General features: G+C 47.3%; 1 protein-coding gene across 1 annotated transcript in view; it reads right to left on the minus strand.

Annotated features, from left to right (window-relative positions):
• LOC124076151 (core histone macro-H2A.2) overlaps window positions 1–16,968 on the minus strand; it is a 53,703-nt gene that overhangs the window by 23,332 nt on the left and 13,403 nt on the right. Inside the window, exon 2 of the mRNA XM_046419959.2 lies at window positions 10,082–10,310. Coding sequence (XP_046275915.1) covers window positions 10,082–10,253 — 172 coding nt within the window. The 5' untranslated portion in view covers window positions 10,254–10,310. The remainder of the gene's footprint in view (window positions 1–10,081; window positions 10,311–16,968) is intronic.

A 16,968-nucleotide genomic window follows, 5' to 3' on the forward strand; every position in this document is an offset into this window, starting at 1 on the left:
AAGCCCTAAAATTAATAGGCTATTCTGTGTGAGTCTTCACAATCAACCTAATTTCAAATAAAATAGCACACGAAATTGCCATCATTTAAAAATCTGTGGCAATAATAAAAACTTGGCATAAATACGCCACGTTAACTAAGCAAATGTGATTAACAAAAATTAGAATAAAATAAACATTAGAGTTAAATATTTATGTGGCATTTCCATAATGAAAAATGCTAAATCGCTGCAAATTCATTCTCCCATCTTTCCCAGATTAGTAAGCAACGTATATTGTGTTTACCGACAATTCATTTATACAGTGACCATGTTTTCTAAATAGAAGAAGTATGAGCATGCTCACTAGGACAATGGGACAGATCATTGAAATTAATGCTGCATTAATGCTGATTGTCTGATTTGCTCCATTTGTTCCTCTCTCCTTTTCTTTCTCTTAAAAATGACACACATCATCTCAGTGGCTCGGGAGCCTGAGGCAGGAGGATGGTGAGTTCAAAGCCAGCCTCAGCAACTTCGAGGCGCTGAGCAACTCAGTGAGACCCTGTCTCTAAATAAAATACAAAATAGGGCTGGGATGTGGCTCAGTGGTTGAGTGTCTTTGAATTCAATTCCCAGGACCTAAATAAATAAATAAATAAAGATACACATCAAGAAATGTGGCCATGGAACCCGCATGAGTCGGCTTGCAGACTCTAGGGTCCCAGGTACATGAAGTGGGGTTTGCAGCACCTGTTCTCTTGGGGACTGTCACTTCCAGGTGCACACTCTAGAGGAAGGAACTCAGCTCACCCCCTTTTTCTAAATCCCCTTTTCTAGAGGGGATCCAGGAGCCTCTCAATTTGAAGCTTCTGAGTAATTGAACTGGACTTAGCATCGTGGACCATGGGCTCCTGTTCCCTGCATTTATAGAGAGAGGATGAGCGTCCTCCCCAAATTCATCAAACAGACTGTGAACGGAGGGCTAATGGGAAGCCCCACATGCTTGGAGCCTTCAGGAAGCCCCCGAGGAAGATCAGGTTGCTTTCAGCTTTTCAGACAGATGCCCAGACATTAGATCTACAGACAGAGAATCTGCTGCAATCAAAGAAGCACAGGAAGAGGGGAAAGGCAGTGACTGAGCACATCGCAACAAGGGGCGCACTGGCAGAGCTCGGTGAAAGTGCAACCAGACTCTTGAACCAGCCCTTCTGAAATAATCTGTGGAAAGGAAAACTTGATTAAGTGCTCTAGTGCAAAACCAGAGGTGGGACTTCTTTAAAAATCTTCTTAATAATACAGAATAGAAAATCTAGATCAACCGGTGCTTATCTCTTCGGATATTCCATTCAGGGCATCTTTGGACAGGTATGTCCCCATTTAAATGACATCAATCATCCTTCAAGTGTCAAATGTTATTATGACATTTTTGTTATGTGGGTTAATAAAGTTTGCTACATTCTTGAGTTACTTTATGGACCCTGGGGGCAAAAGAATCTTTACACTGGTAATCCACAGGGAACTGATTTATACATATTTTTTTTGTTGTTGTTTTTTTTTTTTTTTTGGTGCTGGGGATGGAACCCAGGGCCTTGTGCACGCAAGGCTGGCACTCTACCAACTGAGCTACATCTCCAGCCTGGATTTATACATATTTGTTTTGCTGAACAATTTGTGGGAAGACTGTTATTCTGCTAAGTGGTTGAAACGCCCACATGATCCCAGAGAGCTCTGGAGCAGTCCCCTCACTTGGGGTCCAGCCATAGTGACCACGTGGAATACGGCCAAGGGTCTGATAGTGCAGGGAATGGTTTCTTTAGCTAAAAGGTGTTGTAAAGCGCATGCACATTATTTTGGGAGAGTCCGTGACCTTTCATCTTGCACACAAGCCTGGATTTCTCCAGCCCAGAGAAGATGGGAACTACCACATTAAATGTAGGGCTGGGACAGGGGACACTGAGTGGCCATTCCTTCAAGGCCCTATTTCCTCTCCTGATCCCTTTATCTTTGTGTTTGCTTGCCCCCAAAGTAGGGGTGGCCCAGGGCTCTGTCTGTACCCCCTGTTCTGCTTGGGCTCTGCAGTCTTCTGGGAAATCCTATCCCATTCATGGCCCAGCCTCCACCCTGACCATGCTACGTCCCCATGTGCAACCTGGACTGCCTACCAAGGGGTCCACGGGCCAGCCAAGTCACCACATCCCCGAATCAAAATCATATCATCCCCTGACCCCCTCTCCTCTCTGGGGACTGCAGCTCTGGCCACATATGGCTCCCCTGAGACCTGCCAGTCATTCCTGCCCTTCCTGTTCCCCTTTCCCCTTCTCCCTGTCACCACATGGGCTCCTACGGGCATCACCAATCCTACACACGCCATCCTCCTCTTGTCCCATTACCTGAAGCCACTCTTCTCTTCCAGCCCAGGTAATTGTAATGGCATCTAAACGGCTTCCTCACCCCTTGTTCTGTCCTCCTATAGATCCATGCTAAGGAGGCCACTGCTGGCCCATAGGTACATTTGTGCAAAGAAGAAAAAGACGCCCCTTCCTTAAGACAGGTTACTGCCATCTGCCGGACATCCCTATAACAAATGTGCAATTCTTCGCACTCTGATGGCAAGTATACTTTTTGGGTTTTGGGTATGGGGGATTGAACTTAGGGCACTCCTAACGAGAGTGCCCTGGAATTCATCCCTGTTTTAAGACTTGTCTGCCCTATAAAAATATATTACTGAACACTTTATCACCATAAAATAGTTATAAATAATTCATTCTCCCCATCTTGCATTCAGAATATGTATATGGTTGGTAAATATATATACATTATGTATGGTTGATCAATATATATTATATATATATATATATATATATATATATGCATGTGTGTGTGTATAAATACAAAATGCTTTTCCCAGAATTTAGGCTTGGTTTTCAGTGCATTTCCCCAACTTACATTGGAGATGTGGACTGGGACGATATTGTCCTTGGTTTGGCTTCCCCACCAGCTCCCTGTCTGCTACACCCCGGCCTCTCTCCATCCTGCAGGGGCTGGGACTTGTTGGTGCTGGGACTAACCTTTTGGTAGCCCGGGAAGGCCCAAGCTGCCTTGTCTCTCATAAGGTGTTTGGTTTTACATAAAATTTCCTGTTTTAATTATTTTGGGCATACGACCTGGTGGTGTCCGGTGTATTCATAAACTTGTGGAACCATTGACGCCGTTGCTCGAATTTTTGGAGAGTCCCCAGTGGGAATTCTGTCCCCACTCAACAACAACGCCTCCGTCCCTCCTCCCTCATCTCCACCTTTCTCTCCTGACCTACTGCAGTTTGGCTCTGACCTCCTGCCCCATCCTGGCCAAGGAGGGTGGCCATGACCTTGGGGTGGCAGATCCCTTAGGGTTGCGCCTCTCACCCCCTCGCTGGCTTTCCTGGCATCACCCACTCCTGCCTTTCCCTCTAGTCCCCTCTGCCACGTCTCCCCCTCTACCTGGGCACTCTGGTGTCCCCTGGGCTGGGTCCTGGGCTCTTGGCGCTTGCTCTCTCTCTGTGACCTTGCTCACTCCCAGGGCCTGAAGCCTGCCACTGTGCCCCAGCCCTGAGATCACTCTGGGGCCTGTGACAGACCTAGGTGGCCTTCCCTGCAGAGGTGCTAACATGTGGCACTCACAGTAACACGGGGACCAGGGATTCGTAGCTGGTAAATGGCCGAGTCGGAGTCCAGGCCTGGCTGGATCTAGTTTCCTGAGCACCCTGCCCTCCTGGGCATCTTACAGACACCCAAACTCAGCAGATCCCAAATGCAGCCTGCAGCCTGCCTGTGCTGTCCCTCTCGACTCCCTCCTTGAGCCGCAGGCCACTAGCTGCTAGCCCACATGGCCACTCCTCGACCTGTGTGTTATGGTTTGGATACAAGGTGACCCCCCAAAAGCTCCTGTGTTCATGCAGGAATGTTCAGGGGTGAAATGATTGGATCACGAGAGCTGTGGCCTAATCGGTCCATCCTAGTCTGAATGGACCAACCAGGTGGTAACTGTAGGCAGGTGGGGCGTGGCTAGAGGAGGTGAGTCCCAGGGAGTACATTCTAGAAGGGCTCATCTTCCCTGTGGCTCCTTCCCCTCTCTGTCTGCTTCCTCGTGTCCATGAGCAGGGCCAGGCTCCTCAGTCCCGGCCTTCTGCCAATGTGTTCTGACTCACTTGGGCCCAGAGCAATGGGATTGACTGAACCCCTGAAGCAGTGAGCCCAGATGAACCTGTCTCCTCTAAGTTGCCAGGTATTCTGGGGACAGCGATGACAAGCTGATTAACATACAGTGCAGCCTGGCCTGCAGGAAGGTAGCCAGTCCACGCCTGACATCATTGACACCCCTCCCACTGGCCTGTCCAGGACTGCCCAGAGAGGACTCTACCCCCCCTCATCTCCCAGCTCACTTTTCTTCTCACCAGCCCTCCGTGCAGCCCTAGTCCTGGCCACTGTCAGTTCTCAGAAGTGACACTAGAACAGCTCCCACTGGTATCCTGGACACTGACTTCTTGTCAACAGTTCTTCACTCAAAACCTCCCAAATGCCAGCTCTGGCCTTTAATGTCCCCACCGCCCACACACACACCTGTACATGTAAAAAGTGCACATTCTCACATAATTCAAGGACCATCAGAATCTAACCTGGGCCACGAGGCCTCCATCTCCTCTCTTACCCACACCCACACCCATTTCTCAGCTCTGTTCTGGACACATGCATGAAAAGCCCACATACCCGCTCTGAACTTTGGGGTTTCACCCCCACTCCACCTCTCCCAATTTCCTTCCTCCTACTTCATCCATCCCATTGGAGTTGATCAGCTCATTCCCACCCTGGCCTCCATCAGCATCACTTGGGGGAAGTTTTAAAATCCCAATGCCCAGAACATTCCTCGGAGTCTCTGGGGGTGGGACTAGGAGCCATGATTTAACATTGATTGACTTGAGCCAGGGTTGGTGTTATCGTTTGGAGGTGAGGTGACCCCCAAAAGCTCACAGGTGAGACAATGGAAGAAGGTTCGGAGGAGAAATGATTGGGTTGTTAGAGCCTTAACCCAATCAGTGAATTAATCCCCTGATAGGGATGAACTGAGTGGTGACTGAAGTGGGGGGTGTGGCTGGAGGAGGTGGGGATTGGGGTGTGGCTTTGGGGTATATATTTGTACCTGGCAAGTGGAGATCTCTCTCTGTCTGCTTCTGATCATCATGTGAACTGCTCCCCTCCCACACTCTTCTGCCATGATGTTCTGCCTCACCTCAATTCCGGAGGATTGGAGTCTGCCGTCTATGGACTGAGAACTTGGAAACTGTGAGTCCTCAAATAAACTTTTCCTCATCTACAGTTGTGCTGGTTGGGTCTTTCAGTCACAGCAGCGAAAAAGCTGACTAAAACAGTTGGGAGCCCGGTTACGGCCTACCGGGCCCTTGCTCCCTACCAGGCCCTTGCTCCCTATCAGACGGTGCGTCCCACCCCTGCCCTTCCACCGCCCTCTGGCTCCCCGCCCAGCGTGACCTCCTCTCCTGTGATGTGCTTCCTGCTTGTCCTCCCTGCCGGACAGTGGACCCAGCAAAGGTGGGACCACGTCTGCCTGTTTTCTCAACATCGACAAGGTCTGATCCAAAGGCAGCGTCAGTCAGGATTGTTCCATGAATGTGAAGGTCATTTCAAGGGTGACAGGAGGTTTCTACACGTTGGACACCCTTTCTTGCACAGTCAATTGAAACTCCTTCATAAAACAAACTGACTAGGTCTATTAGTTTTTCATTGCTGTGACCAAAATACCAGAAAGGAACAACTTTGCAGAAGAAAGATTTTGCCTTGTGGTTTCAGCCCATGGTTGGTTGGCCTTGTTGTTCTGGGCCAAGGCAGAACATCATGGTGGAAGGGTGTAGCAGAGAGTGTAGCTTACAGCATGAGAAACAGAGGAAGGAAGGGGCTAGGGACCAGTGTCCCCAAGGGCATGGCCCCCAGTGACATACTTCCTCTAATCATACACTACCTTCCTGATTTCTACTACCTCTCAGAAGTATTCAAATTATTAATCCATCAAATGAATTAATCCATTGTGGAGGTTAAAGCCCTCATGATCTAATCATTTTCCCAAAGCCCTACCTGCTGCATTGGAGGCCTGAGCCTTCAAGGCATGAGGTTTAGTGGGGACATTCCAGGTTCAACTCATAGCACCAATCAACAAACAAAAATCCTCCGTTTCACTTAGTCAATGGTGGCCTGCAATTGCACCAATATAATTATAATTAGTGGAATTTGAATTAAAACTCCTTGTCCCATGAAAATGCACATTCAGCTCAAGCATACACCACCTTAACAGAATTAGTCATTTGTACTGTGCCCCGAATGATTTTATCAACACTTAAGAGAGGGAAGAGAAGAAGTACTGTTATGGAGTGTATTCTATGCACCAGACAATGTACATAAATGACCTCATTTAATTAAGTTAAATGAGTTGGCTCTGGAAAACTCCAAAGCTCAGAGAGGTTGAGGTAACAGTTGATGAATGGACAAATCTGGATTTTTTTTTTAGTTGTAGTTGGACACAATACCTTTATTTTACTTATTTTATTTTTATGTGGTGCTGAGGATCGAACCCAGGGCCTCACACATGCTAGGCAAGTGCTCTACCGCTGAGCCACAACCTCAGCTCCTGGATAAACCTGGATTTGAAGTGACATCTAAGTCTGTGTCTCCAATTCCATCCTAAGCTTAGAGGGGAGAAAAGGCACAAAGAGCCAGGTGGGGCGGCCGATGCCTGTAATCCCAACAAGGAGGCTGAGGCAGGAGGATCCCAGGCTCTCGGCCAACCTTAGCAACTTAGCAAATCCCTATCTCTAAATTTAAAAAAAATTAATAAACTTAAAAGGGCTGGGGGTGTAGCTCAGTGATGGAGTGCTTGCCTAGCAAGTCTTTGCCTGGATCCAATCCCTAATACCTGGTGGGGGAGAAAGGCACAAAACACAGGTCACAGAGAGGACAGGTCCTCTCCCCAGGGCAGAGGACAGGGATGGATTGTGGGACTGGCTGGGGGAAGGATGTCATGGGCATGGCATCCTGCTCTGCTCACCTGATCTCTTCTCTCACTTCTCCTTCCTGCCCAGCATCAATGACCCAGTTCTACCACCAGGACTCACATGCCAAGGCCTTGCTGTGGGCGCTGATGTTCGGAGACTAACGAACGCTGACTCAGCAAATACTGTGGAGTAGGAAAACTCAACATTTCCCATCTAACACATCTGAACCAAGAACAGAGAGGCCAGTATCCAAAAGGCCAGATTTTGTATTTGCACCAAGTGGAGACATAGGAAAAGCATAATTATTTTCATTTATAAAAGCACTGGGGCAGTGTGTCACGTAGCAAAAAAGTACATAGCCTGGGGTCAAAGGCCCCGAATCCCAGCTCCCCACTTGGAAGCTGAGGGAGTCTTCAAGTTGCTTAGTGTCTTCTAGACTCAGTGGGTTATTTTGAAACTTCATAGACCTCTCTCAAAGTTCCTTCACTCCTTTCCTGAGCTGGATTTCCCCATCAATTTTTCTTTCTTTTATTTATTTTTTAAACGATTTTTTTAGACCTTTATTTAATTTATTTTTATGTGGTGCTAAGGATCGAACCCAGCACCTCGCACATGCTAAGTGAGCGCTCTACTGCTGAGCCACAACCCCAGCCCTTCTTTCTTTTATTTTTATTTTGGGTACTGGGGATTGAACCCAGGATACTCTACCACTCATACTCAGTCCTTTCCATTTTTTAAATTTTGAAACAGGGGTTTTGCTAAGTTGTTTAGGGTCTTGCTAAGTTGCTGAGGCTGGCCTTGAACTTTCTATTCTCCTCCTCTGACTCCAAAGTCACTGGGATTATAGCGTGTGCCACCATGCCTGGTTCCCATTGATTTCTGAGTGCCATCTCAGACTCAGTGACTCAGACCACCTGGGGACACAGATAGACAGACCTGCATTTGAAACAAGCGTCCCCCAGGTCTGTGGACTTGTGGCTAGAGGGTGGCTGCAGTCTTGCTACGCAAAGTGTGGTCTCTGGAGCAGCAGCAGCACTACTGGAGTCTCAACCTTATCAATGTGACCCCCTCGTGGGGTCCCCACTTTGAAAAGCTCTTCTCTGCAGCACTTGATGGGCTGAGTCCTGGAGCCCCCCAAGTCGTTTTTCCAATTCCTGGAGGATCCAGAAAGGTGTTCAGCCCAGGAATTGGCCTTCATTTTGCAACAGGTCAGGTGCTGAGGCCTGCCTGTTGGAAACTCCCAGGGAGAATGTGCCCATGCGTGGACCAAGGCAGACTGTTCAGTAAATGCTGACTGGGGAGTGGCTAGGAGGGGAAGCCATCCTCCCAAGGGAGGAACTGGAGGGAAGACGGAACAGGGGCTGGGATGTAGCTCAGTGGCAGAGTCCCCTTGCCTAGCATGAGTGAGGCCCTAGTTTGATTCCCTAGGACCAACAACAACAACAAAAAAAAAAAAAAAGAAAAAGAAAGAAAACAGGAAGCAGGGACCTTCCCCGGGGTTTGCATGGTACAGTGTAGGGCTGGGCTTGCCAGGGACAGTTTGCTGAGTCTGGCTTTTTTTTTTGGTGGGGGTTGGGGGGATGGACTAGGGAACTCAGGGGCACTGAACCACTGAGCCCCCTCCCCAGCCCTATTTTATATTTTATTTAGAGACAGGGTCTCCCTGAGTTGCTTAGTGCCTTGCTGTTGCTGAGGCTGGCTTTGAACTTGTGATCCTCCTGCCTCAGCCTCCTGAGCTGCTGGGATTATAGGCATGCACCACCACTTCCCGCAAGGCAGTCTGGCTTTTAACCTGGTAGGATTTCCAAGGCACTTATCCTTGGTGTCCAGGTATTTTTTTAATCTTGGGCAAAGTTAGAGACAGTATTGCTCATGGAAAATGACCCCATGAGGAACTAATCACACTTATTTATTTTTATATTTTTAAGATACTATATATTTCTTAAAAAACATTCCTGATATTGTGAAGCTTGGTTTTGATTTCACTATTACATAAGAGAAAAGTAACAAAAAGTTAAATAGGAAGAAAGAACACACACAGTAAAAATCTCTCTCTTGGCAAAAACAAATAATTTAACAATAGATATGGAAATTATCTCCTGTGTACCCACAAAAGACAGAGAACTGCCTCAATAGAGGACAAAATTCAAACATTACATTGGCTTTATAGAACCACATGAAGATGCTTTTGATGTTCAGGTACCTATTACTGATAGACATTGAGCCCTAATTTAAATATACCAGGAAAACTGATGTTTAATGAGCAATTTGATATAAAGGGAAAATCCCTGATAATAAAATTCTCCCTGAAGTTTCTTCTTCAGGAGCCTACATATTTACATATCATAGTTCACCACAGAATCCTTGCAGATTGTGTCTAAAAAATTTTTATTTTTGCAAAAATATGAGATGCAACCATTATGTGAAGCTTTTTTTTTTTAAAAAAAGAAGCATCAGTATTAAATAACACTTAAATGATTAAGTAAAAACCATTTATTACTAAACTGTCTTTGGTGCAAGATTAGGATGCACAGAATACCCGTGAATATATGTTAATGACATGGTGACAATTCTGTGGTAGAATGTGGTATTGCATTTGCTTAAAATCTAGACACACCTGCAGGGTACAGACCTGGAAGAGCCATTTAACTGTGGGTTCTTTTTTTTTTTTTTTTTTGAGGGGGGGTACTTGGGATCCAACTCAATAGCATTCAACCACTGAGCCACATCCCCAGCTGTATTTTGTATTTTATTTAGAGACAGGGGTCTCACTGAGTTGCTTAGGGCCTCACTTTTGCTGATGCTGGCCTCGAACTTGCGATCCTCCTGCCTCAGCCTTCCAAGCCTCTGGAATTACAGGCATGTGCCACCGTGCCCAGCTAACTGTGGGTTCTTGGTCTTCCACCCATCTTTCCTAGGCCCCGGGCCAAGCAGGCCAGGCGAAACTCTGTCACTACCCACAGTAGCCTTGAGTCAGGCTCAGGGTGATTCATAGTGTCCCTCCCTGGCCAGTGTGAAAGGGGCCCCTGGAGGTGGAGAGCTGGGAGTGGCTGACCTGGACCTTACCTGCCAGGTACTCGATGACTGCAGCCATGTAGACGGGGGCACCCACGCTGATCCGGTACTTGAACGTCCCTTTCTTCAGGTAACGCATCAGCCTCCCCACTGGGAAGATGACCCCGGCCCTGGCTGACCGGGACAGCTTGGACATTTTCTTCTTCCCGCTCCGACCCGACATCTTGCCTCAGTTTCCCTCTCAGCTTGCTGACACACTGGCCTCCTGGCACTCACAATGCTGGGGAGGAAAGAAGGCAGGAGTGAGGAGTCGGAAACACCGGGGGCATACTGCTGTGGCCCTAGGGCACCACTGCCGCAGTCTGGCTGGGCACACAATCACGAGCCACCACACAGCTTGTAGATTCAAACAGCAACTCTTTATTCCCGAACTCACACCAGCCGTCTACAATCACGTTCTGGGGAAATCCACGTTCTCTGCCCAAATCCACCTCCACTGGGCTTCTATCTTCAAAATATACTGTCTGAATCCCGTGAGAACTCAAGGGGAACTCAGGCAGCAAGATACGCCCTATTCCCAGCAGGAATAATCTTAAACCTTAAACCTGGAACCTAAACCGGGAACGCCCTAATCCGCCTTGGTCCTTGAACAAGGTCACCTACATTCAATGTCACTGCAACATGGGGTACGCTGGCAAGGAAACTGTCATACCTACTTGGCTAATGGCTCCCAGCACACCACGGTGACTGGCGGCAGGTGGGGAGCCAGGCATCATCAGGCCACCCACAAACACCCCTCCCTGCCAGGCTAGCAGGGCCTCGAGAGGACAGGCCAAAGTAAACTGTCACTGAGAGGCAGGATATGGGTGTGTGGTCAGCTGAACAGTGATCCCCAAAGACGTCCATTTCCTCACCCCAGAACCTGTGGACGTGACTGTGTAGGACAAAGGGACTTTGCAGATGTGACACAGCTGAGGGTCTTGAGATCAGGAGATCATCGTGGATCATCTGGGTGGACCTAATGCCATCACCAGGATCCTTACAAGAGAGACCGGGAATCAGAGTGAGTAAAGAGACGTACGCAGAGAAGGAATCATTCTCCCTGCGCCTCCAGAAGGGTCCAGCCCTGCCAACACCTTCCCACATGTTAGATGTGGGACCTCAATAGTGCAAGGTAACAAATTTGCATTACTTTACTGTTTATTTTATGTTTTGAGACAGGGAATTGCTGTGTTGCCCAGACTGGCCTTGAACTCCTGGGCTCAGGCAGTCCTCCTGCCCCAGGCTCCTGAGTAGCTGGGATCACGGGCATGTGGCACCCCACCTGTCCGTGTTGATTGGAACCACTGAGTTTGAGGTGATTCATACAGCAGCATCAGGAAATCAAATATGGCTCCTATTTGCCCAGGTGACTGCACCATTATTGTTAGCTTTGATCCATATGAAGCTGATAGGCATTTCTCAGACGGAAACACCTTTCTAAGTTCAACAACGGCGTAGCAATCTTAAAAACAGAAACAGGGGCTGGGGTTGTGGCTCAGTGGCAGAGCGATTGCCTCACAGGTATGGGGCACTGGGTTGGATCCTCAGCACCACATAAATAAATAAAACAAGTTATTGTGTCCATCTACAAAAAACAAAACAAAACAGAACCAAACCCAGAAACAGGCCGGAAGAGGCAGTTTTATTGAGTATGCTCCTGTGAAGTAGCCAGACATGCAAATGAAAAGCCATAAAACAACCCAAGCGTCTGCTCCCAGGAATGGGGAATCCAGATTGACCTGGGGGATGGATTTCAAGTCAGCATGAAGAGGTGGCTTCTTAGAGTGCCCCAGGATGCAGGTGTATAACTCACCGCTACTTAGGAAGCCATCATTGGGGGATAATAAAACAGCTACATCCTCTTGGACCAAGTCTTTGTGAGGTCAAAAATAATTTGTAATAGAACTTAGGTGTGTTTGAACTGTTGGTTGAGGGACTATTGGGACCCAAAATGCAATATGATTCAAAATAAGGAAATTATGATGGACCAACAAAACAAACAAACAAACAAAACAACAAGAAACCAAAACAGGATCAAAGAGACGGAGATGGAGACTTTCTCTGAAACACGTTAAGGAATCAAAGCTGTCTGCTCCAGAGCCATGGCATTCTTTGGAGATGGAAAATGAGCAAGTCAAAGTAAATGGAAATGGTTGGCACCCACCGAGGAGGCCGTGTAAATTCTGAACAGGTCATCCCACCAACAGCCAAGGTGGCCAGGAGGAAGGAGGGCCAGGAGTGGGACCAAGCTGATGGAGGAAAGGGCTGAACAGACGCACAGCTAATGAGAAATGGACACGGAACTGCGACTTACTGAATCTGGACAAAAGCGTGAACAGAAAGTTCAACTTTCTGTAGGATTTGAGGACTTTGTATGACTGAGAAGTTTTACATAGAAACTCTGGAATGAGGCACAAGCCCTTTTCTCGACACCCACCTGTCCTCCAGGTGAACGAGGGGAGTTGGGGGCATTTTATTGACATACATTATTTTAGAAGGCTCACGAGTACTTATCACTTTCCTATTTATATGTCATTTGCCACCAAAGGATGTAGGTTTTCATGAGTTAAGTACATGCAAAAGTAGCCTTAGGATGTCCCCTCTTTGACAGCAGGACACAGGGAGACAACAGCAGCTTGTGTTCAGAACCTCTGAGTCTCCGGTGCTGCTGTCGGAGGCTGCTCACTCCAGCCAACCCGCTGACGGACGTGCTCTGCTAGCAGAAGAGAACCGTGTGGGGTGTGGGGTGTGGGGTGTCTGTCTCAATGTGTGTCGAGGAAACCAAGGCCAGGTGTGTAAAGGCATGGAATACCTGCTGTTGGCTAGAGCTGTCCTGGGGGCGGGGAACACGCCCAGCAGTGTTAAGTAGTCCCTGTCCTCATAGTGCACATGTTAGCCAGAAGGGTGCTCAGAATGCAGGTGGCTCTTGGTGGAGTGGAAAGAGCCCAGGTTGGGGAGCAGGAACCCCCAGTGTGGTCCCACCTCTATGTAACTGACTATGTGAGCTCACTATGTCACTTGCTTGGGCTCCCAGAGCCTCATCTGTAGAACAAGGGAGGAGGCTAATTGATCCTTAAGGTCCTTCTGGTCTTAAACTTTCTCATTTTTCTGAAATGCACTTTCAAATGGTTTTAGAAAAGCAGCTTAGTCCCCTTAAGAAGCTGGCTCTCAAGAGTTAAGAGACTGCAGGTTTACAAAGATGTACTGGTGAATCCACTAAGCCAATTATGTGCTCCCCCCGCCATTCCTGGTAAGTGTGGGTCTGTGTGGAGGGAGGATTAGTGAGTCTGGTTGCCAAGGAAACCACCTGAAAAGCCCATCACAGGGTGGACATGCCCTGTGGATCCGGAGGTCAGACCCTCTCCCAGAACCATTCTTCCACCATGATGCATGACGTGCAGATGCCGCAGGGCAGGGCACCCGACACACACACACACACACACACACACACACACACACACACTTTTCTCAAATGAAACATAATACAGCTACTTGGGAAATTCCCCAGTGTTAGTAGCCAAGAGCAGTCACCATGGTCCTGAAAATTAGAAATCAGGACCAGTGGTAGAAGAAAAGTAAGTGACTTCAGGGGACTGACGATGCCTAAATTAGGCTGCACGCTGAACACTCATGAAGCTAAAATAGCCAAGGAAGGAAAATCGAGGTGGGCTCAAGCAGAGAAACATACCAGTTGCAAATTGCAAAAAGGTGCTTAACCTTAGGGATCATCCCAAATGTAGTAGTTTATACCGAGATTCACTCTGTGCTTCAGACCGTTTTCTAGATCAGGGCCTTGGACAAGATGGGGATGCAGCCCCAGGTGAGGTCTCAGTGTGAGATGATGGACTGATGTCCTTCAACCAGGACTGGAGAATTCTTGGTGTGGTGCTGCTTTTAAGCAGCCAGGTGCCTACCTCTGGGCCCTTGCTGGGTGTCAAGGACATGAAGCCCTGGACACTCTCAGTAAAGATCAGGCCACATCCAGGAATCCCCAGGGGAAGTGTATGTGTGTGTGGGGAGTTGAATGTTACACTGGAGGGCCCTGCATCCTAAGACCACACCTCCCCTAAGCCTATGTCTTGGGTTAGGAGAAATGACAATCCCTCACTTCCTTTATTTTTCAGGCCACCCTTTTCTCTCAAAAAGAAAAAAAAAAAATATATATATATATATATATACACATATATATATATATATTTTTTTTTTATTCAGTCTTGGGAAGTCAGGAGTTAAAAACTCGAATATATTTTTATCCACATTCTGCAAGTTTGAGTCTGAAATAGTCTACTGTCTAAAGAGAAAAGAATCACTGAAACAGGGAAATTTGTTTCCGTCTGATTAACACTTAAATGTTTACATTTATTTACCTTCTGCTCTAAAACAATATTGCTCCGAGTAGGCGAGACTTAAAGACTATAATACATGATGTTTGTTTCCATGTTTGTAGAAAAAACAGATCGATGGGGCTCGGTGAGGCACAGCCACACTGCTTGGGGCCTGGTGGCCACTGGGCGGTCAGGGGGCCCTATCCTCCGGGCTGCAGTGGGGCACATAGGGACCAGGTAAAGCCTAGATTGCCAGGCGCAGTGGCACGCGCCTGTAATCCCAGCATCTCTGGAGGCTGAGGCAGGAGGATCATGAGTTCAAAGCCAGCTTCAGCAGTTAAGTGAGGTGTTAAGCAACTCAGTGAGACCCTGTCTCTGAATAAAATACAAAAAAAGGGCTGGGGATGGGGCTCAGTGTTAGTCAAGCTCCCCTGGATTCCATCCCCAGTACCAGAAAAAAAAAAAAAAAAAAAAAAAAAAAGCTCAGATCTGCGATGTATCTGTATCCATACTGTTGAAAGATCCAGGTATAAACTCTTGTATGTCTTTCCAAAGTGAATCTGAGAGTTTTAAGCTGTAGGCAGTGGGAGGCAGGAAAATAAAACTCCAAATGCAGAGAAGGGGGGAGAACACAGGCTGTCTGCCCCTCCGCTCTACCCCCAGGGCACAGCAAAGACCAGAGCTGGTGTGCGAGCTGGGGGCAGAGGGCGATCAGGCTCTGTTGTTTTAGGATTTATTCCTCCGATTGGGTTTTAAGCCTATAGGGCCACCGATGGGTTAGATTTTATAGATAACACAGGGTAAATATTAAATTGCAGCCCTGATTCAGACACGGGCAATAAACTCACAGCAGCCTATTCCAATAACTACTGTATTTCACTGATTTTATGGTGCACTTTTTTTTTTTAACATTTTACTATCTCTAGAAATTGGTATGCATCATGCAATCAATGACCCAGAGTGTCAATGAAAGTAGCATCTATGGAGCATTTGTTATTGAACAAGAAGCTACATTAGATGCTGTGGAATTTACACGATCCTTGTCTTTAAATATTTTCCAATGAAGTTGCATTGGAAAATAAGTAAACCGTAATACCCTAATAAAGGTCATGATGAACCACAGTAAAGCTTCAGGCAGATGTGAGAGCCCCGGGCCCCAAACTCACGGGGCCCCTGGGTGAGCCCGCAGCATTGGAGGAAGCTTGAGCTTTGGCTTCTTGACTTCTGCTGGCCCCCGCCGCTGTCAGCTTAGGATGGGGCAGGGTTTCAGGTGGCATTAGGTTTCTTTTAATAATGCCAGATCTGTTTTTGATGGTTGCTGGGATTAAACTTGGTGAGTGAAAACTGACACGGGACAGAAAATCTGATTCCAAGGTCTGAGAACCGGTGGAAAGTCCGACAGGTGCACACAGCCCATCTGCCACCCCTTGAGGTTAATGAAGAGTGGAGTGGGGGAGATGGTGGGATGAGATGGACATTATCACCCCTATGTACACGTATGACTGCACGGATGGTGCGACTGCCCGTCACGTACAACCAGAGAAATGAAAAGCAGTGCTCCATTTGTGTAAATAAATAAATAAAATAATTAAAAAACTTGAAACAGGGCTGGGTGGTGGCTCGGTGCTAGAGCGCTTGCCTAGCACGGGTGAGGCACTGGGTTTGATCCTTAGCACCTCATGTAAATAAGTAAAATAAAATTTAAAAAGTGAAGAAATTGGAGCTGGAGTGGCAGCACAGCCTGTAAACCCAGTGACTTGGGAGGCTGAGGCAGGGCGTCCCAGGTGCCAGGCAACTCAGTGAGACCCTGTCTCCAAAATAAATAAAATAAAATAAAATAAATAAAAGGGCTGGGGATATAACTCAGTGATAGGGTACCCCTGGGTTCAGTCCCCAGAACCTAAATATATAAACAAAAATAAAATTAAATTTTAAAAAAAGAATAGAATGAAAATATTCTTCTTTGGGGGCGGGGTACCGGGGATTGAACCCAGGGGTGCTTAACCCCTGAGCCACATCCCCAGCCCCATTTTGTATTTTATTTAGACACAGGGTCTCACTGAGTTGCTTAGGGCCTTGCTAAATGGCTGAGGCTGGCCTTGAACTTGTGAACCTCCTGCTTCAGACTCCTGAGCTGCTGGGATTAGAGACGTGTGCTACTGTGCCTGGCTTTTAATTCATTGTTATTTTTCAAACTCCTAGTACATTGGTAGGCATAAATTCTTTGGACTTCCTAAATGGCACCGACAGACATTTCTTTTGGTCCAGTGGCATCAAGGACACACAACAGACACTATGATTCTGTGAGCTGAGAAAGTGTGGGCGTTCTGTGTTAGAGCCGACCACCCACAAGCTTAACCATACTCCCATGGCCCTTGACTTTCAGTGGTTTGACTTAGGATGTTTTACTTTATAAATTAATTTAAGAATTCACAAGAAAGAATGCTTGAAATTTATGATTTGGGGGTGTGGGTGTAGCTCTGTGGTAGAGTACCTGCTTAGCACGTGTGATGCCCTGGGTTTGACACCCAGCACCCTCTGCCCCAATTTTGAATTTGGATCTTTTCTTGA

The sequence above is a fragment of the Marmota monax genome, unplaced genomic scaffold, assembly GCF_021218885.2.
Source record: "Marmota monax isolate L192 unplaced genomic scaffold, Marmota_monax_Labrador192_F-V1.1 WCK01_AAM20220418_F8-fsc00019, whole genome shotgun sequence".
Taxonomy (NCBI): Eukaryota; Metazoa; Chordata; class Mammalia; order Rodentia; family Sciuridae; genus Marmota; species Marmota monax.